Source organism: Haemorhous mexicanus, chromosome 3 (genome assembly GCF_027477595.1).
Source record: "Haemorhous mexicanus isolate bHaeMex1 chromosome 3, bHaeMex1.pri, whole genome shotgun sequence".
NCBI lineage: Eukaryota > Metazoa > Chordata > Aves > Passeriformes > Fringillidae > Haemorhous > Haemorhous mexicanus.
The window spans coordinates 113,407,732-113,431,154 of record NC_082343.1 but is presented as its reverse complement, the minus strand read 5'-3'; the positions used below and the strand labels follow the sequence as shown (position 1 = coordinate 113,431,154).

The 23,423-nt window shown below is 42.3% G+C and overlaps 2 protein-coding genes across 2 annotated transcripts in view; both read left to right on the top strand.

The window, feature by feature from the left end:
• Positions 1 to 8,309: 8,309 nt before the first annotated feature.
• Positions 8,310 to 14,627, top strand: LOC132325579 (zinc finger protein 107-like). The gene is made up of 3 exons (XM_059843072.1): positions 8,310 to 8,419; positions 8,656 to 9,249; positions 9,900 to 14,627. The coding sequence occupies exons 1-3, from the start codon at positions 8,353 to 8,355 to the stop codon at positions 12,539 to 12,541; spliced, it is 3,303 nt and encodes a 1,100-aa protein (XP_059699055.1). The 5' UTR covers positions 8,310 to 8,352; the 3' UTR covers positions 12,542 to 14,627.
• Positions 14,628 to 16,095: 1,468 nt separating this feature from the next.
• The window catches only part of CDC5L (cell division cycle 5 like), a 31,625-nt gene continuing 24,297 nt past the window's right edge, over positions 16,096 to 23,423 (top strand). Inside the window, exons 1-6 of the mRNA XM_059843071.1 lie at positions 16,096 to 16,387; positions 19,337 to 19,440; positions 20,264 to 20,425; positions 21,247 to 21,374; positions 22,193 to 22,292; positions 22,376 to 22,594. Of these exons, the coding sequence (XP_059699054.1) occupies positions 16,343 to 16,387; positions 19,337 to 19,440; positions 20,264 to 20,425; positions 21,247 to 21,374; positions 22,193 to 22,292; positions 22,376 to 22,594 (758 nt within the window). The 5' untranslated portion in view covers positions 16,096 to 16,342. The remainder of the gene's footprint in view (positions 16,388 to 19,336; positions 19,441 to 20,263; positions 20,426 to 21,246; positions 21,375 to 22,192; positions 22,293 to 22,375; positions 22,595 to 23,423) is intronic.

Below are 23,423 nucleotides of genomic sequence, written 5' to 3'. Positions count from 1 at the left end.
CCATTGAAGCCAGTGGAAAGACTCCCTTTGACCTCAGTGAATCATTTTCAAATGGAAATGGAGCTCCAGTTCCAGTGGCTGGCCTCATCTCCATGCAGACTTGTCCTGGGAGAGATCCCCCATCAGCCATGCCCTTTGCTGGGTGATAAAGCTATTGCTGATAAGGCCAAACGTTGTACCCTGAAGTGAGGAGGGGATGAGCTCCTTCAATCCCATCAGTCACCTGCACCTCAGCTAATCCCCCTCTGGCCCTCTAATACTCAATGGGGAGAAATCAGCATTTCATCTGCAACTCATCACTCCAAAATGGACACCTAAAATAGGTCAGATGACTCACATCTAAATTCCTGCTTCTTCCCATCAACAATAAAGGGAATAAAGCCTGAAGTAATTTTCTCAGATTCAAACATGTGGTTGGAAGAATATCACTCTAAGTATCTTCATTAGACTGGCTTTGAAAATGTTGTCTTTTATAGCTGATTGCTAAATCCAACAGCAAAGTCAACACAAAATCCGAATGGAGACAGGTTCAGATGAACCCAGTTGGTTTTGAGTTGTCTTGTATGAACTACAGAGCTTTGCCTCAATGGGATTTTATATTACCAACTAAAAAATATTCCAACGACAAGAGAGACTTTGATGTTCCCTGCTCTGGTTACATGTTCTGGATTACAGGCCCAAAATGGTATTATGCATTTTATAAAGATAATAACAATAAATGGAAAGAGGCTTCAAGTTATTGCCACTAATGAGTTCTCAGAAAGCTCTCATTCCACTGGTGAACAAAACAGGGGGAAATTCAGCACCAACTTCAAACTTAAATGGACATAGCTACAACAGTCTAGACTCCCATTATGCTTAGTGGAGAATGACTCAATATAGGCAATGGAGACAGGAAATCACTTGTCTAAGTAGAGGTATCCAATTTAAGACTGACTTGGACTACATGCTTTTGGCTGTAGAAAATCCCTCTCCAAATCAGGAATTTGGCCACCAAGCTCCAGTGTAGTCATGGCACAAAAAAAAGCCACCTAAAATTAGGTAATTGCTGATGAATCTCATCTACTAGAAACTGTCCATGTGCTTGCCCAGCAATAGCATCCTTACCTGGTTCTTATCCTGACAAGATACAGTGTGTTGAGCTGGGCCATGTTCTGAGCCTTCAGAACTGCTGTGTCAGGAGAGAATCATTGAATCATAGAATTGTTTAGGGTAGAAAAACTTCTAAGATCATTGAATGCAATCATTAACCCAGCACTGCCCAGACTGTCACTAAACCATGTTCCCACATGCCACAGCTACATGTTTTTTAAATTCCTCCAGAGATGGTGACTCTACCACTATCCTGGGCATCTCATTCCAATAACTGATAACCCATTTAATAAAGATTTTTTTCCTAATATCTAATCTAAACTTCCCCTAGTGCAACTTGATGCCATTTCCTCTTATCCTATCACTTGTTCCTTGGGAGCAGAGCCCAACTTCCATCTGGCTGCACCCTCCTGTCAGGGAGTTGTAGAGAGTGGGAAGGTCCTCCCTGAGCCTCCTCTTCCCCAGCCAGAACCCCTTCCCCAGCTCCCTCAGCTGCTCCTCATCAGACCTGTGCTCCAGACCCTGCCCCAGCTCCATTGTCCTTCTTCAGACATGCACCAACACCTCATCCTAAGATCAGAAACAAAACAAAATAAGCTTTGAACTAGTAATTTAATTTTAAAGTGAAGTTTCTCTATATATATATTTTCTGTTTAAAACAACACTTTTCTAAATGGGCAGGAAAGGTTTTATACTTGTGAGTATGTTCACACTGAGAATAAAAACATACTGTGAAACTTTGACATTTGCCATGAAATGGAAATGCTGAGTTTCAGACAGCTCAAGAAAATTCAGTAATGTCCTGCAAAGTGTTCAAAATCTTTAGCACAACCAAACCCATAAAGTGGCTCCACAAGAGGACATGTGAGTACCACTGCCAGTCTTTGTTGTGCCAGTCTGATCCCCTTCCACCAGATGTTTCTGGGATGACAGTCCAGACAAATTACCTCAAACATAACAGACCCCTTGAGCATTTGAAAAACTCTATTCAGAATCACAGCTTCTAACTTGGCACTTACCACAAAATATTTCTGACTGCCAACAGCTATTAAAAACAAGAATAACAATTGTTATTTCCATAATAGCTGCATTTTGAAATCTCAGAGCACTTTGTGAACTTAACAGACATATCTGAGATGTATGGATTCATAGCATCTATCAGGGAATGCAGACCTGTTTGGGCAAGAGCTGGATTTCTGTTTTTTAAATAGTCCATAACGAAATACAGATAAGGAATGAATAAAAGCAAGGAATGAGATTCCTGAAGGTAGGAACACCTTCCACTATCCCAGGTTGCTCCAAGCACTGTCCAATCTGACCTGGAACACTTCCAGGGATGGGGCAGCCACAGCTTCTCCGGGCAACCTGTGCCAGGTCCTTCCCACCCTCACCAGGAAAAATATAAATATAATTTCTTTAAACTGCTCAGTCACCCTGGTAATGATGCTATTTTAATGAGAAATCCATACCACTTGGTGAATGTCTCAATCACTCCCAACATGATGTGTAACTCCCACTTATGCAAGGAAAAACTACAGGGAAAAAACCAATGTTTTGCACTTGCTTAAAGTTCAAAAAGTACCTAAAATATTTTAAGATGGAATAATCTAAGCTGGAAGGAAAATACAAGAATAAGCTAGGAGGGACCTGACGTGTTTAGCTGAGGAAAAGGTTGCAAACACCAAAAAGCTTTGGCTTCTTCTTTTCCATAATTTTTCATTATTTTCAATCTTGTCAGCAAGAATAATACTGTTGATTTTTGCTGTGATTTAGAAGCAGCTGCAGAATACAAAACAAAGTTGAAAATCAGTTGAAAGACCATTCATCTATTTTGCTTTTTGCTGAAAGACTCCTCCCAGCTGCAGACAAGTAACCAGACTGACTATAATTCCATAAACTACATCAGATCACCATATAGTTCAGATTTGGGGGGACTTTTTAAGAAATCTTTTGAAACACACAAACAAAAAGTTACTTGCATGTTATAGCAAACATCTTTCTAGATGGCATCATGAGTGCCAGAGGTTCTCATCTGATTTTGTACAGGCATTAATCTTTGCTGCTCATTCCTTCTGTTTATTTCTGTTCTGGGAAATTAGCCCTGGCCCATGGTACCTCCTAAACTGTACCTGGAAATTTTGTTTGCCTGCATCCAAGTCAGAGTCACCTGGCTAGGGGAAGGTGTCCCTAATCACCCTAATCATTCTGGGAGGGTAACAGGAATTCACAATAGGGCATGACCAGATCACACCAAAAGGCCTCCAACCTGCAGAAAAGCTCTGCCACACAAAATCATAGAGTCATAAAAGGTTTGGGTGGAAGGGACTTGAAAGCTCATCTTGTTTCAGCCCCTGCCATGGACAGGGACATCTTCCACTATTCCAGGTTGCTTCAAGCCCTGTCCAAGCTGGCCTTGAACACTTCCAGGGATGGGGCAGCCACAGCTTCTTTGGACAGCCTGTGCCAGAACCTCACCATTGTCAGAGGAAAGAATTTAATGCAAAAACCATGTGAAAAAACAGATAAACAATCAATTAACATCCAGTTAAAAGTAAATAGAACATTCTCTGTTTTGTGTGAGGAACCTTTGCCTTGCTCTAAAAGAACAAAATAAAAAATTATCATGCTTTCAGGTTGGTCTCAAACCTTGTGCCTAGGAAGCACTTTTCCACAAACTAATTATGCTATTTTATCTTATCTGGTGTGGATGTGTTAGTTTAAGTTAATTTAAGTCTGTTAGGGATACAGAAAAACTAAAAAAGAGACCTTTTATTGTTATTCACATTCAGACAACTGAATTAAACTTGCAGCCAATATTATCAATGCAGTCTAGAGACAGATTAGCTGGTCAAATGGAGCAGGCAGGCTGCATTGTCTGAATAAAAACCTTACAAGCTCCACTGAAGAAAACTTCACCCAGATGGTGAATCATTAAATTCTTTCCACTAAGCAAACACCCTTCCCTTCACCTGTGGGTTACCCAGCAACTGGCAATTTAGCAGCAATACACTTATTTTTATGATTAACCTTGTCAGTCCAGAGACACCTGCTTTCCCAAAGAGCTGACCTTTTCCCACATATTATTTTTGACAAGCAATGGCTCATTACCCTCTGTTACTGTCAGTATTTTAATGTACAGTTTTCAAATTACTCTAGAAAGCAGAGGCATTAACACCCTCCTTTAAGATTTCCTCACACTTTCCTCAATGAGGAAAGTGCTATGCTGGAACTTACAAGCTGAAATTTCCTTTGTCACATTTGTTTCTCTCAAATGGCAACAAACTCCATACCTCAGTTTTGGGCTAACTTTGTTCAGATCAGCGTGGCCTCATAAAAAACAATCCTCTTTGATTTAGAAGTTCTCTGTCTTTCACAGAAGAAATGCACAAGAGAACTTCCCTATCCCTGGAAGTGTTCAAGGCCGGGATGGAAGGGACTTGGAACCTGGTCTAGTGGAAAGAGTCCCTGTCCATGGCAGTGGAGTTGGAGTCAATGACCTTTAAAAGGTGCTTCCATCTTAAACTATTCCATGATTCTATGAAGAGAAAAAGAGCAAAATCAGTAGAATGGACCATGCTCAATTTGCCTGAGAAAAGACTGTATTTCCAGGTTTTCCTGAGTTTTACCTTAGATATATTTGTCTCTAGATTAAGAGAAATGCTGCATATGGCAGTAAATCAAACTCGGCTTCCAACACTGAGAGCTGAAAACAAGAGCACTGCTCTGTTCTCTTATAGCAATGTGAAGTGCTTGAAGCACTCTGCAAACAATAGGGATTTTCACAAACCTGCAGAAAAAACAGGAATGGAAATTAAACTTTCTGGCTCCTGTGCCCTAACCATAAGACTGATTTTTTTTCCTAGTCTTGCAGTTTCCACAAGTTCAAGGTGAACTTAGTGATAAGGAGATCTGCTTGGGGCAGAAGGTATTGGAAGGAAGAGTGTGCTGGGATTTTGTGTGACTCTCAATCCTCAGCTGCATCTCTCTGTGGGCATTTGGTGTGAGAAGGCTCTGTGCCTAAGTGCTGCTCAGCTTTGTCCTCACTGATGTGTTTGTTCTCTTCCCTCTGGAGCAGACTTCAGTGGAGCTGTTTTCAAAAAAGGACAAAAAAAAAAAAAAAAAAATAGAGTCAATGGCAGTGTGAGAAAGAGAAAAACAAGCCAGCAGGTTTTACAGTAAAAGAATCCATTTAGTTACTAAGCCTTGATTTGTTACTGCAACATCTGGACTGTTAAAAAGCTCCGAGCTGAAAATGGGTTGAGCAATCCTTCTGGAGATATTTCCCTCCTTATAGTAGCTGATATTGGTCAATAACTTCATTTGCAACTTATCCAGACCCTTTTCTATGCTTTTCCAGCTGGATTTGTATTCAACTACCACTTCTCTTATTGCCAGACCATATGCACTTACATTATGCAACTACACAATGTAAGTTTCCCAGGATCAATTCTCTGGTCGAAAAGTGACATTATCTTTTATCCCTCAACTTTCAGGCTTTTTGTTCAGTATTTCCAGCTTGATTTTTTTGTTATGTGCCCTGGCTTGTAAAGTGAAGAATATTGATGTAAAACCTTATTAAATTACTGGCACAGGCCCTTCCAACCTACAGGATTAAATGAGAGAGGATAAAACCCACTTGCAGCCTAAGGTGACTGCAGTCTCAAGTTACACTTTTTAGGTCAATATCTTATGTTAGTTGAGGTAAAACTCTGTGCCACCATTTTGGCCATAAAGATGTCAGAAATCCACACTTCAAATAATCACAATTTATTGGGGTTGCTTCAATTTCTCATAGTATCTAATAATCCACATAATCACAGAATAGTTTGGGTTGGAAGAAACCTTAAGTATCATCTCATTCCAAGTCCCTGCCATGGGCAGGGACACCTTCCACCAGACCAGGTTGCTCCAAGTCCTGTCCAACCTGGTCTGGAACACTTCAAGGATTGGGGCTTCTCTGGAAAACCCCTGCCAGGGCCTCACCACCATTAGAGGGAAGAAATTTTTTTTTTCCTAATACCCATTCTAAAGCCACCCTCTTTCATCTTAAAGCCATTTTCCCCCATCCTATTCATTACAAGATACTTTCCAAAACTTTTTTCATGCAGGAGTGTGGGCACACGCACAGTTGCAAGCAGGTTCAGATCACTCCACTGCAAACTGGATTTGCAAAACGTAGTTTTGTGCAAAGGGCTTGTAATGAAGAAGAGGAAGCTCAGATTGACCAGATTCATTCCTCAGCCATTTCATGGTCACTTTGTACTTCATGATGGCATCATGAAGTAGTAGGCTGAGAGTAATAGTCTGCTCCTTTAAGAAAAAGAGTAGAAAGAGCCACTTTTGAAGAAAAAGGCTTGGATTGACATCTTTTTAAAGTTTTCACAGAATTTTTCAGGTTTTCTAGTGAGGCAGATATATTTCAAAGGAGATTATTTTAAAGTTAATGCTTTAGAAAAAGAGAAATAACCAGTATTTCCAGGTTCTTCCCTTTCAGAGCCTGTGGCTGCAGAGCCATCTTGTGGGGGAGAATCAGACAGTTCTGCCAGGACGAGACCTTTTTACTTTGGTTTTTTCACACGTTGTGGCTTGCTCAGGCAGCAAAAAGTCTACACAAGACATGCTGCTCACCCCAGCATCTGTTTCACTCACCTTGGAGGATCAACAAGTCTTCTCATTCTCACAGTCTTCTTCTGTTTGGGACTCTCTAAGATTCCCAAACTCCCTCAGAGCTGAAACACAGAAGCCAATATTCCTCTCACTTGTTCCTAATTTAATACTCCCTAATTTACTACTCCCAGTTAGGAGGATTTTGGAAATGCTCCTCCCTTGAGGTTCTATCAGTTCTACTTAAAAATAAAAAGATGCTGCCTAAATTTTACAAACTGAACAAATGCTCCTATAAATGGGTGCAGCTCCATATACAAGAAGTGCAAGGCTCTGAAATTAAGGCAGATAATTGGTTCCATGATTTTTACTGGGGGAAGAAGACAGAGAATAGGGAAAATTCCTCTCATTGGAGTGGCTACACATTCCACCCTCTTCTGGAGATACCACAACAGAGTGCTGAGCCTGGAAAATGGAAGCTGGGAATCCTCTAACAGTGCAGAATGTGGGATCACAGCTGGAGGTGAGGATACAATAATGTCAGGAACAGGGTGCTGGGAGCTGGGGGGATCCCTGGGATGGCAGGACAAGGAACTCCTGGAGAGGCCACAGAGATGATGAAGTCTCTGGACCATCTCTCTTGAGGAGAGACTGCAGGAACTGGCTGTGAAGAGAAGATTGAGAGGGGATCTCAACAATCTGTGTAAGTATCTCCAAGACAGGTGCTGGGAGGATGGTGCCAGGCTCTGCACAGTGGTGCCCAGCAACAGGACGAGGAGAAGTGGCCATAAAATTAAACACAAGTTCCACCTAGACATGAGGAAGAGCTTCTTTATGTTGAGGATGACAGAGCACTGGAGTGGGCTGCCCAGGGATTTTGTGGCTTGTCCTTCCCTGGAGAGATTCCAAACCCACCTGGACACATTCCTGTGCCATCTGCTCCAGATGACCCTTCCTTCCAGGGGGCTTGGACTGGATGATCTCCAGAAGTCCCTTTTCAGCCAGCCCCAAGCCACAGAATTACAGAATGGTTTTTGTTGGAAGGGACCTCACAGACCCTCTCATTCCAACCACCATGTCATGGGCAGGGACACCCTGCATGTACATAAATTTATATGTATATAAATGCATATATGTATGCACACTGGTTCATATATTTTCCACTTTCAGCCTGAACAGCCAAGGAGAACAGGATGAAATCAAAGGTGCTGTTTTATGTTTCCTGCCTGCGATTATTTTGTGATTCTCTCTGTACCCAGCAAGGGACTGCCTTATTGTTGGCACAGTTCCGATCTTAAAGAGTATGATCGGTATTAGCTGAGATCTGATTTGAAAAGAAGTAACAATCGATCAAAATTGCTTAAACCGGGAATAGGTTTCGCAGAGCATTCGAATAATTCTGCCCAGGGCTGGGGGCTCCCTGGCGCAGGTGGATGATTAAACGGAGTTTTTAAACCACTTATGAGCACGTTTAAAACTGAATTTTAGCGCATAATTGAAACTCTCGTGTCCCAGGCCACACATTCCCTCAGGCCGCGCCCCCGCCACTCCCCCTAAGCCGGGGGGGGGGGGGGGGGGGGTGCGAGCACCGCCCCCGCCCTCCTGCGCAGGCGCGCCCGGCCGCTGGTTCGAGTCCCGTGGCGCAGCGGCCCCGAGATGCCGACGCAGCCGGGAGCGGCGCAGGCGGGCGCGGAGGGAATCCCGCAGCCGGCCGCGGACAGCGGTAGGTGCCTGCTGGCCTGGGCAGGGACCCAGCGCGGCTCCCGCGGGAGCGGCTGTGCCCGAGGGACCGCAGAAAGTGGGGTCGGCGGGAATGGGGCGAATTGGCGGGCCCGCCGGGGCGTGCGCATGCGCACGGGGCTTGCGTGGGGATTATGGTGGACGCGGTGCCGTCAGGTGTTTCGGGTTTTTTTTTTTGGGGGGGGGAATTGCGATATTTGTGTCTGCTTCTCCTCGCAGAGCCTGAGGTGTTCGAGACTGTGCTGCCTATCACTGTCTTGGTGCTGAGCGATGAGGATTTTCTCCAGGATGATGATAAGGACCAGGAAGCGTCCATTCCCGAGGTGGAGCAGGAGTTTAAATTAAACAACAGCCTTTGCCTAAAAAATGAAGTGGAGCCTTCAAATGACAGCAGCAGTTGGGATGCAAACAAGTCTGTTTCAAATGAAGGAAATTGTATTAAGTACTCTGAGGAGAAATGGCTTGCTGAGAGTGTGTGTAACACATCAAAATTGTCTTTAAGTGATGGGTGTGATGCAGACACGGATAAATATGGTCCAGATTGTATGTTACCTACCTCGTCTTGCAAAACAGAGCTTCCAGAGATAGTGGAATACAGTGATGGAGAAGATTGTGCTGATAATGATGGCTTTCAGAACATTCCTCCTCTCCTCTCCTCTGCTGACAGTGACAGAGCTGACACTTTGGAGACATTGGTAGTGGTACCCAAACATGAAGAAGAACCTGTCAGTATTGCAAGTGGTTTTTTTGATGGCAGTCCAGAGACACAACCAGAAATCCACAAGGAATTTAAAATAATTGTTAAAATGGAAGGTAATATATTAATAAGATTATTGCAAGAGCTTAAGAAATATGGTAAACCTCAAGTTTTTGAAATAAAAAATTGTATAGAAAAGCTAAAAAACCAATTTCTTTTAGAGTAAGCATTTTAAATTAGATTCATAAGTGCAACAGAAGGAAAATATTGCCTGGAGTATGCTCAGTTCTTTCACAGACTCCTGGTTAAACTAGAACTGCCTCCTAGTCAGTGAAACTAGAAAAATTTGTCATTCTCCTCCAATGAGAACAAGGATGTCCTTTCATGAGGGAAATGTTCTCAAAATAAAAATGCAGAAAAAGCATGGGGTTTGTGAGAATGGAGCATTAGAAAAGTTTGGTGTTAGTACTTTGATAGGAATTCTGCCATAAAGGTGTTCTGGATGTGATGTTGTCTTGTGAAATTCAGAGCCGTGAGTGAAAATATTAGGAGAGAAGGTGGCTTCTAAATAGGAGTAACATTTAAATGTTGGGGGTAGAGGGGAGCATGAAGAGAGGCATTAGGGAAAAAAATGGAGAAAGGGAAATAGTAAGGAAGCAGTAGTAATGAAGTGCAAGCAAGTTATTAGGCAATTTAGGATTATTACTGGGAATTAATAACGAATATTTGTGGTTGTATGAAATGTGACTTTTTTATCTCCTTGTAGATCCTGATTCCTCAAATAATGGAGATGATGAAATTGATTACAGGAAAATAAGCAAATTTGAAGATGAAACTCTGAGTTCTCTTTTGGAACATGGCTTGAAAGAAGAAGATAAATTTACCTATAATTGTTCTGATCCATTTCTTAATGAATGTTCTACCTTTAAGGAACATCTAGAAGATGTAGGGAAACCTGACAGGAATGCTTCTACTTCTGCTGAATCAAATACTACTGGAGAGCATATTTACAAGATGTTAACACCGTTCCCTAAGAAAAGATACCAGCAACAAAAAGTTGTTTCTTCTTATGCAAGTCCAAAAGAGTTCCAGAACCAGCAAGAAGGTTTACCATGGCTGAATGATGGTGTGACCATCACTCCTCTTCCTAAAACATCTTGTTTTACAAAGGAAAATGATAGATTGAGTTTCAAGTGCAGGTTTTGTAGTTCTGTGTTTAAATGCAGTGCACACCTGAAGAAACATATTTATTCAGCTCATAAAGATAAGAAAATACATAAATGCTGCTTTTGTAAAAAAACTTTTTTCTTTTCTTTCAATCTTAAGAATCACCTTAAATTTCACAAGAGGATTGCTAGGTTGCAAAAGGCAAGAAAAAATAGAATAAGTGCGAGAAAAGGGAGGCAGAAGGGATCTGAAGGAGAATCTGAGACCAAGAAAAAAGAAAGTAAATACAAGAAATTTTTCATTAAAATTGAAAGAGACTTTACACCTCTGGATGTGCCAGTCAGCTTTTCCTGCAGAGTTTGTTTCTTTGTTTCATCCAGTCCTAGGACTTTTATTCATCACATGAAGGGACACAAAGAGAGACCACCTTACCAGTGCCCTCAGTGTGATTACTCCTGCAGCAGCTTGTCCTACCTGTTAAATCACATGTACTGGCATGCTGGCTATAAGCTCTACCAGTGCAGGTTCTGCACCTTTTTTTCATTGTATTTTGCAAGCATGGTGAGGCACAGCCATGTCCACTCAGGAGATAAACCATATTGCTGTGAGCTCTGCCACGTAGCATTCACCAGCACCTCAGGGTTGGAGAGACACAGGAGGACACATGCAGAGACAGAAACGTGCCAAGCACAGCAACCCAACTGCCTGAGTAGGAGAAAGAGAACTGAAAATCCTCCAAAGAATTACACGTGTGATGAGTGTAACCTGGTCTTCTACACTAAAGGACATCTCAGCTTTCACAAGAAATTTCATGATCAGTTAAAGGCCAATGGTTATATGAGTCGGAGCAATAAATACTGTACAAGCACAGTAAGCAAAGTTGATGGTGATTCTCAGGGCCATGTTTCTCACTCTCTTTTTGGTAGAGAAAATGATTGTCTGGGTGGGGGAATCCTGGCTTCAGAAGTTGAGTTTAAGCAAGAAGGTGATGTGTGGGACAATAAGAAAATATGCCCTGGAAAGAAATTCCTTGAAAACAGCCAAGGAAGCAACAGCTTGGCTGTTACTGGAAACAGATCAGAAGTTCCTCAGACCTCGTACCAAATGGACACCATCACTTACAAAGAGGAGCCTTTTTTCAAATCAGAGACCTCTCATTCACAAGTGCAAGATAATGCTTCATTTCATAACTTTGTGGAAAACTTTGAGGGTACATATCCTTCTAATTTAAATACATTCCAAACCTACAGATGCCAGCACTGCAGTTATGCTACTGCTGTTCCTAACAACTTCAGGCTGCACCTTAAGATACATACAGATGAAAGACCATTTGTGTGTAAAGAGTGCAATGAGACATTTAAAACATCAAACCATTTGCAGAAACACAGCCTTCTTCATGTGAAAAATGAAGAGGAGTTTGGAAGTTGCCTCTTTGTAGAGAGGTGTTTAGAGAATCTTGAATTGCATCGTGAAATCCAGAGAGGTACATATCCAGAAAGGGATTTTGATTCCTGCAAAGTCTCAAACAGCTCCTTACTTGGTTCAGAAGTTTGGGGAGTTCAGCAAGATGTTCAGAGGGGCGCAGCAAATGATGTGCTAACACAAAGTCAGCCATTATTATATCAGTGTTCAGAGTGCAGCTATGCTACTGGCAGTTTAAGCAACCTGGAGCTCCACATCAGAACTCACACAGGTGAGAAGCCCTACAGCTGCCCTGTTTGTCAGAAGAAGTTCCGTACTTCCAGTCATTTGAAAAGGCACAGGCTCACACATTTGAACGTGGGGCATTTCAAGTGCATGAGCTGTGACTACTCAACCAACAAATGGCTGTCCTTGAAGCAGCACCTGGCTTCGCACACGGGGGAGGAAACCTCCTCTCCTGGCTGCCTCTACGAGCACAAGGAGCTGCCTGTCAAGACATACAGGTGTGAGGAGTGTGGCTATTGCACAGCCCACAACGGGAACCTGAAGCTCCACCTGAGGATCCACACGGGGGACAAGCCGTTCCAGTGCGGGCAGTGCTCCCTGGCTTTCCGCACCTCCAGCCACCTCAAGCGCCACTGGCTGACTCACCTCAAGCTGCGCTGCAGGAGGTGCAGGTATTCCACGGTGGATAAACAAGCTTTCCAAAAGCACATAAAAACACACAAAAAGAAGTACAGGTGTGCAAAGTGTAATGTGGTGCTGCCCACCGCAAAGCTGCTGGAGAAGCATAAGCAGCAGCACGACGTTGGAATGTGAGGTTGAGAATTGGAAGCTGGTGCTTGATTTTGGACAGGTTTGCATGTCCTGAGTTTCTTCACGGCTTTATGTTCCTTTGCTGTGCCCAGAGCAATGGTTGGTAATGGATGCATGCAGCATTTTGGTCGAGAGAGTGACACTTGGGGTACTGTTTTGCTGCAGGTGTTTCTGGGAACATCAGTTCTAGCACAGGCTGTGCTGAAGATCTTGGAGACACTTTTTCATCCCTGAGTAACTGCTTCAGTAGTGGTCAGTTATTATGGCCAGTGTTCATCTGTGTTTAAGCAGTTATTCTGCACCACTTATTTTCTTGTAAAAATTTAACAAGAAAAAAAAAATCTCTTATCTAACTGAAAGAATGTGTAATGGGAGGGAAGGAAGGGCATGTTATATTTTGTAGTAATAACTTTTCATATAAAAATTACCAGTGCATCTGGAGGCTAAATGCTACCTCCCATCTGCTGAAAGTTGCCTCCTTTTCTCCCAGGTGCTTTTGCAATACTTGTAAGAGGGAAAAAAAAAACAGTATCTCACCAAATTGCAGAAACAAAATGTGCATGTCATCACTGGGTAATTGTGACATTGAAATGTTTAACATGTGTCTGTATGTATAAATGTTTATTAAGCTGTTACCTTGTCTGTAGTTTTGATAATTTTTTGAGTAGTCTGACAGAAATGGTAATGTCTAGAAACATCTATTTTATGATACTGGGAGTCTTTAAATCTTCAATTTTATGTGAATGTCTAATGTTAATCTCCTATGAAATGCCTTACATTTTCTCAGGGTGGTAGTTACTGTGTTGTTTGTTAAAATATGTGACACACTTTTCAAATAACTTCTGTTAATATGAGCAGTTGCTGATAATTGCAAGTGCTGTTTAGTTACACTGAAGACCTTTGCAGTACCTGAAATTAAAAGTAGTTTAAGAACTTTACTCTTAGTCTAAAATATCATGGGTAAAAACCATTGTACTATGCAGCAGTTGGTACAGGGTATGGTGAACCCAGATGGATGCTGCTTCCATTTTATATTGAAATCTAGACAAATCTTTGTTTGTTTTGGAGTTATGCAGTGCTAGGAACTCGTGAGTGTGGTAACTGGTTTTAATAACAGTGTGTTATCCCCTTGTGTGAGGAAAGACAACAGCAAAAGCCTGGTGCAAACTGTCCCAATGCTACAGCTCAATCCATGGAGCACCAGAACAAACCTGTGGTTTAATTTAGAGAATGTAAATGTGAACTCAGTGCTTTTTCTTCTGCTTCTAGATATGTGGCTTTCTGTAGAAATAAAGATATTGTCTTGAAGAGGCTTTCTGGTAACATAGGAGACAGGTTGGGAAGGGCTGCCCAGAGGGGTAGTGGAGTTCTCCTCTTCAGATATTTAAAAGCCATCTGGATGAAATCCTGGACAGCCAGCCCTGGGTGGCCCTGCCTGAGCAGGGACTTGTCTTCCAGAACTCCTGCAGCTGTTCTGTGATTTGGAAGACAATTTTCCAATGATGGATTGAAACTCATGGAGAGATGAATGTATTTAAGGCCAGATCAGCAAAGATATTGAAGTGATCCAGTTCTCTGCAGCTTCAGTGAAGTCAGACGAGTATCTGTGCCTGAAGCATTGTGGTTACAGATGAGTGATTTAGACCTTGGAGCCACCTAATCCAGTTGTGAGAAAGAAGAATGTTATCCTGTATGAAGAAATAAAAACATTTCTGGGAAATATTAATGGTTGCTCAAGCTTGGAGGCGTTTTTACCTGTGTTACATTACAGTTCTGATCATTTATTTAAAAAGAACAGGTACAAAGAGAAAACAAAAATACTGAAGGAATTGTAAGCCTCTATACTGGGTGAGACTAGAAAGGCTAAATCTGATAGAGCACTGTAGTTTAAAAGCAGGGTGTACAACAGTGATGAAAAGAGCCTGGTTTAGGGGGATAAATTAACTGCAGTAAATTTTTGAAAGAGTTTGTAAATGTAAGTTTCTTCAAGTTTTAAGTAAGAACAAGAAGGTACTTTCAGTTAGAGCTTGATTTTATAAAAATAATTATTCCTAGTCATTGCCTCTAATAAAAATAAGCAGTTCAATGATTCCTGATGTTGCTTTCTGTTCCTTATGCACTGCACTGGAATCTTGGGGTTTCAAAGGTATGCTCAGTCTGCTAAGTCAGTGAAATTTAAAGGCTGAGGCATATTCAGTTTCAAATAAGACATGGGCTATTGCTGGATTTTTTTTTCTTTTTTTGGTAGGTAGAAGTGTAATATTTTTTGTTCCTGCAGTTTAAACAAAAATCAAAGCCTTTCCTAAATCATACTATGAATTTTCCTATTTAAACCAAAAAGGTTTCATCATTTTCTCCATGAACATATCCTGAATTTGGACAAAACAGGGAAATGTAACAAGACAAATTGAGCAAAAAGCTGTCATTTTACCTGCTGTGCATCTGCTAATTAAATGAATACAAGTTAAACTGGAGGTGATGTAAGTGAACCATAGTGAGTCAGACCTGTGTAGTGGTGCATCCTCCTGTTTGGGCCACACTGTGGTCTCAGAAATGCTTGTTAGGGCTTGGCCTTGACAAGCTGAATCAAGCTCCTCTTGAGTTTATCTAAAGCACTGTCTGCTCCCAGGAACTTGTGCTGGCTAAGGAGCTCCCTGGGTTTTAAGAGCATTTGGGAACTTATTTTTCTTAGCTTAAAAACCACCCAGGTGGAACAATGTTTTTGGTTTTGAACTTTCAGAGAAAGTTACCAACCTGAATTGCAGCCAGGGTGGAAAATTGCTGTGAGCAAAATAAGTATATTGTTACTCTCTGAGCAGTGGTATTTTAAACCCTCTGAGCTCTCCAGACTGCAGCAGGCTGAGTGGGGCCTGTCTGAGCCACACAGCTCCCAGGCTGGAGATACCTGGGGGACCACAGCTGAGGACAGTGACAGGTCCTGAGCTGAGATCCCCACTCCCTGAGACTCAGTCTTTCATTTGTTGGGAGGGACGTCAGTACCGACCTATGAAAATTTCCCAAATTCAGCTACGTACCTTGTACACGTTCCTTTAGTGTGCATGTGAGTGTTAATATGCAAATACACTATCAATGTCGCTTTCTTGTAGAATCATAGAATAGTTTTGCGTTGGCACCTTAAAGATTATCTCATTCCACCCCCTGCCATGGGCAGAGACACCTTCAACCATCCCAGGCTGCTCCAAGCCCTGTCCAACCTGGCCTTGGACACCACCAGAGATGGGGCAGCCACAGCTTCTCCGGGCAGCCTTTGCCAAGGCCTAACCACCCTCACAGCCAAGAATTTATTCCACACATAAACGCATGGGGCTTTTTCCTGAAATTAACAAATTTCCTTGGGAACACTGGGGAGATGTGGTTTCCTTCCGCTATCCCTTTCCTCCCTCATTTGCGTTCTTTGGGGGAATTGAAGAGTTTAATGAACGCGCAGTTCCTCCTGTAGGCGCCGGTCGGGTCCCTCCGCCGTGCGCTCCTCCGGCCGGCAGGCGGCGCAAGCGCGGAGCGCCGCCTCAGGACACGCGGGGGAAGGGCGGCCGCGCATGCGCCGAGCGGCCGGACCCGCTTTCCTGGAGGAGCAGCGGCCTCACTTCCCTTGGAAAAGCCGCCGGACCCGCTTCCCGCTCTTCTGGCAGAGCAGCCGGCCCCACTTCCCTCGCCCTCGGCAACCGCTGCCGCTGAGGGTGACCGTTCGCCGTCTCGGCCGGCCCCGCTGACGCCAGTGGCGCTCCCGCCTCTTCTCCATTCTTTAGCTGCCGGGGTTCGTCCCCGCCTCCCTTCGCCGCCAAGATGCCGCGGATTATGATTAAAGGTGGCGTGTGGCGGAACACAGAGGTAAGAATCGGCGGGGTTCGAGCCCCCGTCCCCCCTCAGGGCCGGGCAGGTGGTGGGGGGGGGAGAGCCCTCACTGGTGCGCAGGCGCGGGAGGGGGGCGGGTGTCGTGGTGCGCCTGCGCGGGGGGTTCCGGTGTTGGGGTAACCCCGGGCAGGGTCGGCTCTGCTGGAGCCGCTGTGCCGGGACATCAGAGGGCTCGGGGACTGCAGGAGCGAGGGCAGGGAAGGGCAGCGCAGCTGGGGAAAGGTCTGGAGCACAGGTCTGATGAGGAACAGCTGAGGGATCTGGAGAGGCTCAGCCAGGGGGGATTTTCTGGCTCCCCACAGCTCCCTGACAGGTGTGGGTCAGGCTCTACTCCCAGACAACAAGCGACAGGACAAGAGGACATGGCCTCAAAGTGCACCAGGAGAGGTTTAGGTTGGACATTAGGAAGAATTTTTTCACAAGAAAGGATGATTAAGTATTGGAATGGGCTGCCCAGGGAGGTGATGGAGTCGCTGTCCCTGAAGGTTTTTAAGGGAAGACTCGATGAGGCACAGAGTGCCATAGCCTCACTGACATGGTGGTGATCAGATGAAGATTAAACTCAGTGGTCTGAGAGGCCTTTTCCAACCTAACTGATTCTGTGATTCCTTGGCTCTGTGTTGGGTGCATTTCCAATAACCTGTGCCTTCCTCCTTCCAGTGGGCAAAGGTCACAAGGTCATATTAGTATTGTTTTTCCCTTGGGCTGCAGATTGGGAAGCTCAGCCATGGGTGTGTTGTGTCCTTCTGCCCCAGGGAAACTGTTCCCACTGCCATTGGAGTGGAAGCATGGGCTGTGCTGTGCTTGGAGATGTCCCCCTCGAAGGCTGGAGTGTAACTTGTGCTGCACAGGCGGGTTTCTTATGCTCTAGGGGAATGAGGCAGCAGGAATCTCTTGCCTTTAAAGATATTTCCAAATGTGGAAATGAAAAAGGCAGAGTCATACAATTTTTAGGATTAGAAAAGACATAAGATCACCAAGTGTCCAGCCATCAACCCAGCACCACCACCATGTTCACCATTTAACCCATCCTTAAGTGCCACATCCCCGTGGTTTTTTTATCACTTCCAGGAATGGTGACTCCAGTACCACCCTGGGCAGCCTGTTCCAATGCTTTACCACCCTTTCCATGGGAAAAAAAAATCCTTATAACTAATCTAAACCCCTGATGCAGCTTCAGTCTGTTTCTTGTCGATGTGTGTCGACTCTTGGTCTGCAACCCCAAGAATCATGTACACAGAAATTACTGTTCCAAAAAAGAATGATCCCCCTCCAAATCTATCACAAGCTTTCAGAACCACAAGTGGTTTTGAAAAAGAAATAAATAACATGAGAAATCAAGGATGTCAGTTTTATTAGATGCATGTTTAAAGCAAAAGGATGTACCTGGCACTGTAAAATACAGAACTCTGTCACTGCATGCTGTGAACACCAGGCACGTATGTGGTTCCAGGAATCAGTGAGGAAAAAGTAATAGGAGATAAAATGTGCTATATGTGCTTTTAAGCACTTGTGCTGTATCAGTGGTGTGCCAGGAAGCAGCTAAATTTGGGGTCAGCAGAGGACAGGAAAACTCACACTGTCTTCAGCCCATTCTCAGGGGCTTCCATACTTGATAAATTTGGGTGACAGTTGAAGAGAAAGAGCAGTGCAGTAAATGGAATCACTGAATCACCCTTCCTGGGTGGGAAGGGACCCACAAGGTCCATCAAGTCCAGCTCCTGCACAGAACACCCCCAAAAATCCCACCCTGTGCCTGAGAGCATTGTCCAAATGCTGCTTGAACTCTGGCAAACTTAGTGCTGTGGCCACTGCCCTGAGGAGCCTGTTCCAGTGGCCAAATAGATCCCTAGTTCACCAGGCTTTGTTTACCAGAGATAAAAGAGGTGTTGGGTTTTTTTTGTTTGTTTTTAACATTTTGATTATACATACAGCATTAAAGACAGAGAAAGGGAAATCAAGTGATACCAGGTCATTCATAAAATGACCAACTACAGGGAAAAAGCCTGTTCATGTCACTGGTACGGCTCTTGTATGCCATAGAGCACCAAGTAAGTTAAAAAAAAACACACAGGGAGGATTTATTATTTATTTCAGAGAAGTAATCAGATGAATTGTTGCCTGTAGCAGCTCAAGCCAGATCAAGGGCTGACCATAAGCTCACAGTTAAAGCTGTTGTTCCCTGGGAGGTGTTAGTGGTGACAGTGTCAGACTCACTGAACTCTCACTGGGTACTGGAGAGGGATGTGTGTGGTTGACAGGGCTGTAAGAATAGCTTTAATGCATTTAAAGTACCACTTCCTCTGAATAAACCAGAATTAATGAACCCATCTCTCAAGAAAGGGAGAGGGGGATTGATGGATGGATTGACAGACAATTGATAGCACTTCTGGCTTTTGATCAAACTCAGTGCACACTTCATTGTATGTGAACAACCGGGCTCCCAAGCTGAATCTATTACACTTTTATTCCAGTTGTATTAAAATGTGAAAAATAGATAATTTTATAGTAATTTTTAAAACAAGGCAGCCAGGGATACCTGCCAGTTCTACTTTTTTTCCCAATTGTCATGTCATTACCAGACAAACACTTCCTTACTTCTCTTGCTGTCCTTCAGGGAAGACACACAGAGCCTTTAAACATTAGTGCAGTAGAGAGCATTGAAAATAATTATTTGGGAAGTTCTGTTGGATATATGAAGTTTGGAACAATAATCATGTGTCTATTTCATTTAATGTTTATGGATTTCATTGACCTTTGAAATACAAATCCTCATTTTTCTTGAGAATAAAATGGAACAGAAGTAGCTGTGTTTTATGCTGTTTCCTCCGGGACAGCCCATGAAATTTACCATGTTCTCCTTTGCTTGAGCTCAGGCTTTCTGTTTTGCAGCCCATAAGGGTATTTATTTATGTTTTTTTCAAGGATGAAATTCTGAAAGCAGCTGTTATGAAATATGGCAAAAACCAGTGGTCTCGAATTGCCTCATTATTGCACAGGAAATCAGCAAAGCAGTGCAAAGCCAGATGGTAAGTGAGAGGTGCTGTGCCTGGGAATATGACCTTCATAATTAGTGGAAATTTAGGAAAAAATGTTACCACAGACTGACTTATGTCCACAGACCAACAACAGTTTTAACACTGTTTGATTTTATCATGGAAACTTCAAATTCTTATTGCTTGAAAATTGTTGGAAAAAAGTAGCCATATGTTCTGTTTGCCAGTGACTGCAGTGTTAGCAAATGCAGGATCACTTTAAATTATAAACATTAGTTTTTCCCTTTATTTAAACATGTTTTAATCAGTGGATATTGCCAAGGAAGTAAAACTGTAAGATACTAATCTCTCTTACATATAATTTTCTAATTTCATGTAATGGGAGTTTGGCTTGAGAGTAAATGTTAAGAAATTGCACTGTGAAATTTAGTATTTTATGAAAAATAGGAGCTTTAAACGGATGCAAATACTGATGCAGCATAAATGTATTTGAGAATCAGATTTAGTTTCTCAAGTACTAAACTGCACAAATTTAATAGAATACTTCTTGTAGAGATGACAGTACTGGCACAGCTGAGGATTAGTAAAATAATTGTTGAAGGCTCCAGACCAAACAATTCTACCATTTCTCTATCTTTGATAATTGCAATTTTTACTTTTGTTTTCAGGATTAATTCTGTGACTGTTTACTTTGCCAGAATAGAGATGGGAAAAGGAAAAGGAGGCAGTATCTGTATGAAAAGTGCTGGATAAATAATACAGTTTAAAGCTCAAATACATATGTCATGAAAACACTCTTGAAGACAATCAAGGGATAACTTGGATCTGTCATCCTTAATTTTTTCCCTTACTACAGGTACGAATGGTTGGACCCGAGCATCAAAAAGACAGAGTGGTCTCGGGAGGAGGAGGAGAAGCTGTTGCACCTGGCCAAGCTGATGCCAACCCAGTGGAGAACCATTGCCCCCATCATTGGGAGAACTGCTGCACAGTGCTTGGAACACTATGAATTTCTGCTGTGAGTTTCTGCTTGCCTAGAGGAGAATCTAGCCAAGAATACCCAGAAAATCTGTGGAGTTGTAGCAGTGTATCATTCCCTTCTCCTTTGGTAAATTAGGGTGGTTTCAAGTTGACTGAGTCCTTTTGTAAGTAAATCTTTAAAGATTGTTTTCAGTCACTTGTGTCTAGCTTGAAAGGAGTTCCTGGAACCTGGAGAGCAGCTTGGGTAGAGATAGGTCTATCTCTTCTTGTTCCTGGTCATTCTGACTAAGGGATTGCCAAGATTTGTGCTTTTATTAGGCTGTTTGGGCATTTTTTGACTGTGACTGGCTGATCAGCAGGAATGGGTATGTTAGAAAGGAGACATAAAACATGTGTTGAAGTGGCTGAATGTGCAGGTGCCATCTCTGCTACAAAGAGATTCTTTTGGCCATGAGAAGAGAATGAATGTGCTGTTTTCCCTTGTGAGCATTCTTAATTCTTGTGCAATTGGTTGAGTAGAAAAAACATAATATAAAACTTGATTTTTTAATTTTGTCACACTGCTGGAATTCTTGTTTTTATTATTAAAGAGGGAATTTCTTTACTAACTGTATGCATATTGTATTTTATATAATATTTTATTGTTGTAATGTTATACTGTGTTGGTTTCTTTCTCTTGTCTTGTTTAAGATTATGGAACTGTACCACAGCTGTGAATTGTATAACAGATTTACTGTATTGTACAGAGCACAAGGGTACTGCTTTATCATCAGTCTTTGGAGACATTTAAGGGGTGGTTATTATGAGTCTGGGGGAAAACAAAGAGCTGGAAAACAAACACCTACCATGCGTCTTTAGGGACAAAGCTGCTCAGAGAGACAATGAGGAAGAAACTGCTGATGATCCTCGGAAACTGAAACCTGGAGAAATTGATCCAAATCCAGAAACCAAACCTGCCAGGCCAGATCCCATTGACATGGATGAAGGTGAGTTAGGAGTGTGTTTGCCATTTTTGACAGAAATATGATCTGTTTGATTTTTCTGTTTACACAGCCTTTCTACCTTGGTTTCTTTTTTTTTTTTTTTCCATTAATTTACTTGCAAATTTTGTCTTATTTCTGTATCTGGACAGTCAGTGATACTTTTCAGTTTTTTCTTTTCTTGGTGTGTTTTTTGCCTCCTTATCTGCCACCTTCATCTGTTACCACGACTGGCTGTTCTTAACTTTGACAACTGCTCTGCTCATTTGCATTTTGTGTCTTCATCATTTTCCATCAGGTCACACCTCTCAGATGAATCCATGCTGAAGCACAAGACTGCCTGACTTCCTTTTTTTATTTTCCCCTTGCACAAAGCAATGTTATAAACTAAAAATGCACATTGTTAAAATTCCATGAATGAACCATTGGTGGTTTCAAACAGTCACAAGTTCACAAAAACAGCGCTCTCAGCTCTGGATGTAAATGCAATTATTTCTCAAGAAAATACTCTCAGATAAAGAAGTAAATGAAGTTTTATTTTCATTAATGTGGTCAGTTGGCCTCCTTATGTAAATATTTTAATTTGGTGTTGATACTTACTGATACTATTTTCAACATGAGGCTTTTTTTCTAAAAGTCTTCATTTGACCTGGCCAGTGATTCAGTAAATATATTGGGATAACTTGGACATTAGTGATGACACAGAATGCCTGTGATTGATTGTTTCAGCTTTTAAAGATGGTTTTCTGATCTTAATGTCACCTTTTCTTGACTTTAATCTTTTAAGTGCAGTTTCACTGCTGTATTTATCTGTACTATTGTAGATGAGCTTGAAATGCTGTCTGAGGCTCGAGCACGTCTGGCAAATACACAGGGAAAGAAGGCCAAGAGGAAAGCCAGGGAGAAGCAGCTGGAAGAAGCTCGGTAAACTTACATTTGGTTTCATATCCTGGGACTCCTTTTTTTTACTTTACACCTTAAATCATGTGGTGGTACTGTTTTTTTAGACGTCTTGCTGCTCTCCAGAAAAGACGAGAACTTCGTGCTGCTGGAATTGAAATCCAGAAGAAAAGAAAAAAGAAGAGAGGTGTGGATTACAATGCAGAAATTCCATTTGAAAAGAAGCCTGCCCCTGGTTTTTATGATACATCAGAAGAAAATTATCAGTCCCTGGATGCAGATTTCAGGAGACTGCGTCAGCAAGACCTGGATGGAGAATTAAGATCGTAAGTGTGTGTTGTAGTAAGGAGGGAACAGAGTAGTTGAAAAAAAAGCAACCCATATGTCTTTGTATTAAGTCCTGGAAATATAGTGTGGGTGGGAAATGTATTTCCCATGGGACAGATACAAGTGCAGGTGGCCTCTGCCTTTTCAGTTTTCTGTAGTTTATTTTTCCAGAAGGTCTAGTTCACCTGTTGTCTATGATCACCTTTTTGCTTTCCTCTGGTTCACCTTAAATCAGAATAATGTTTCTCACACATGTTCTTGCTCTTTAAGTTGAAATGGGGGTTGTTTTGGGGTTTTTTTTAAGCAGTTTATTTGCTTATGTATTTAGTGCCCTTTAAATAAAAACCTTATAACTATTGCTTATAGGAGTAGATTTGTAGTTTTACTTTTGATGGAGTTGTTCTTAAGTTGATGTCCTTAAATTTCTCCCCACCTCCCCCCCCAAAAATCCCCAAAAGTGTAGTTGAGAAGTTAAATGCCACTCTTGGGTACATATTTAATTGTACAGTTGCATTTCCCATTACTGCCAAAACTGCGTTTTACTGAGAGAGTTCAGTGCCATGTACAATTTGGTTTATTAACTCATGTGGTGTAACTAACTGATTTTTCTGCATGGCTCTTTGTTCAGAGGGTCAGGCAGGAGCTTCAGACTGAATGTTATGATTTCACTGACTGCCTCCATTGCTGTTTGAAGGAAATGCCATTTTTATTAAAGACTGAAGAGAAATTAGTTCCCACTTTCCACAAAAGAAAGTATTCACCTTCCTTAGCAGCTGCTGGAGAAAAAGGGACTCTGCACATTTCTTTATTTTTATACTATCCTTTATC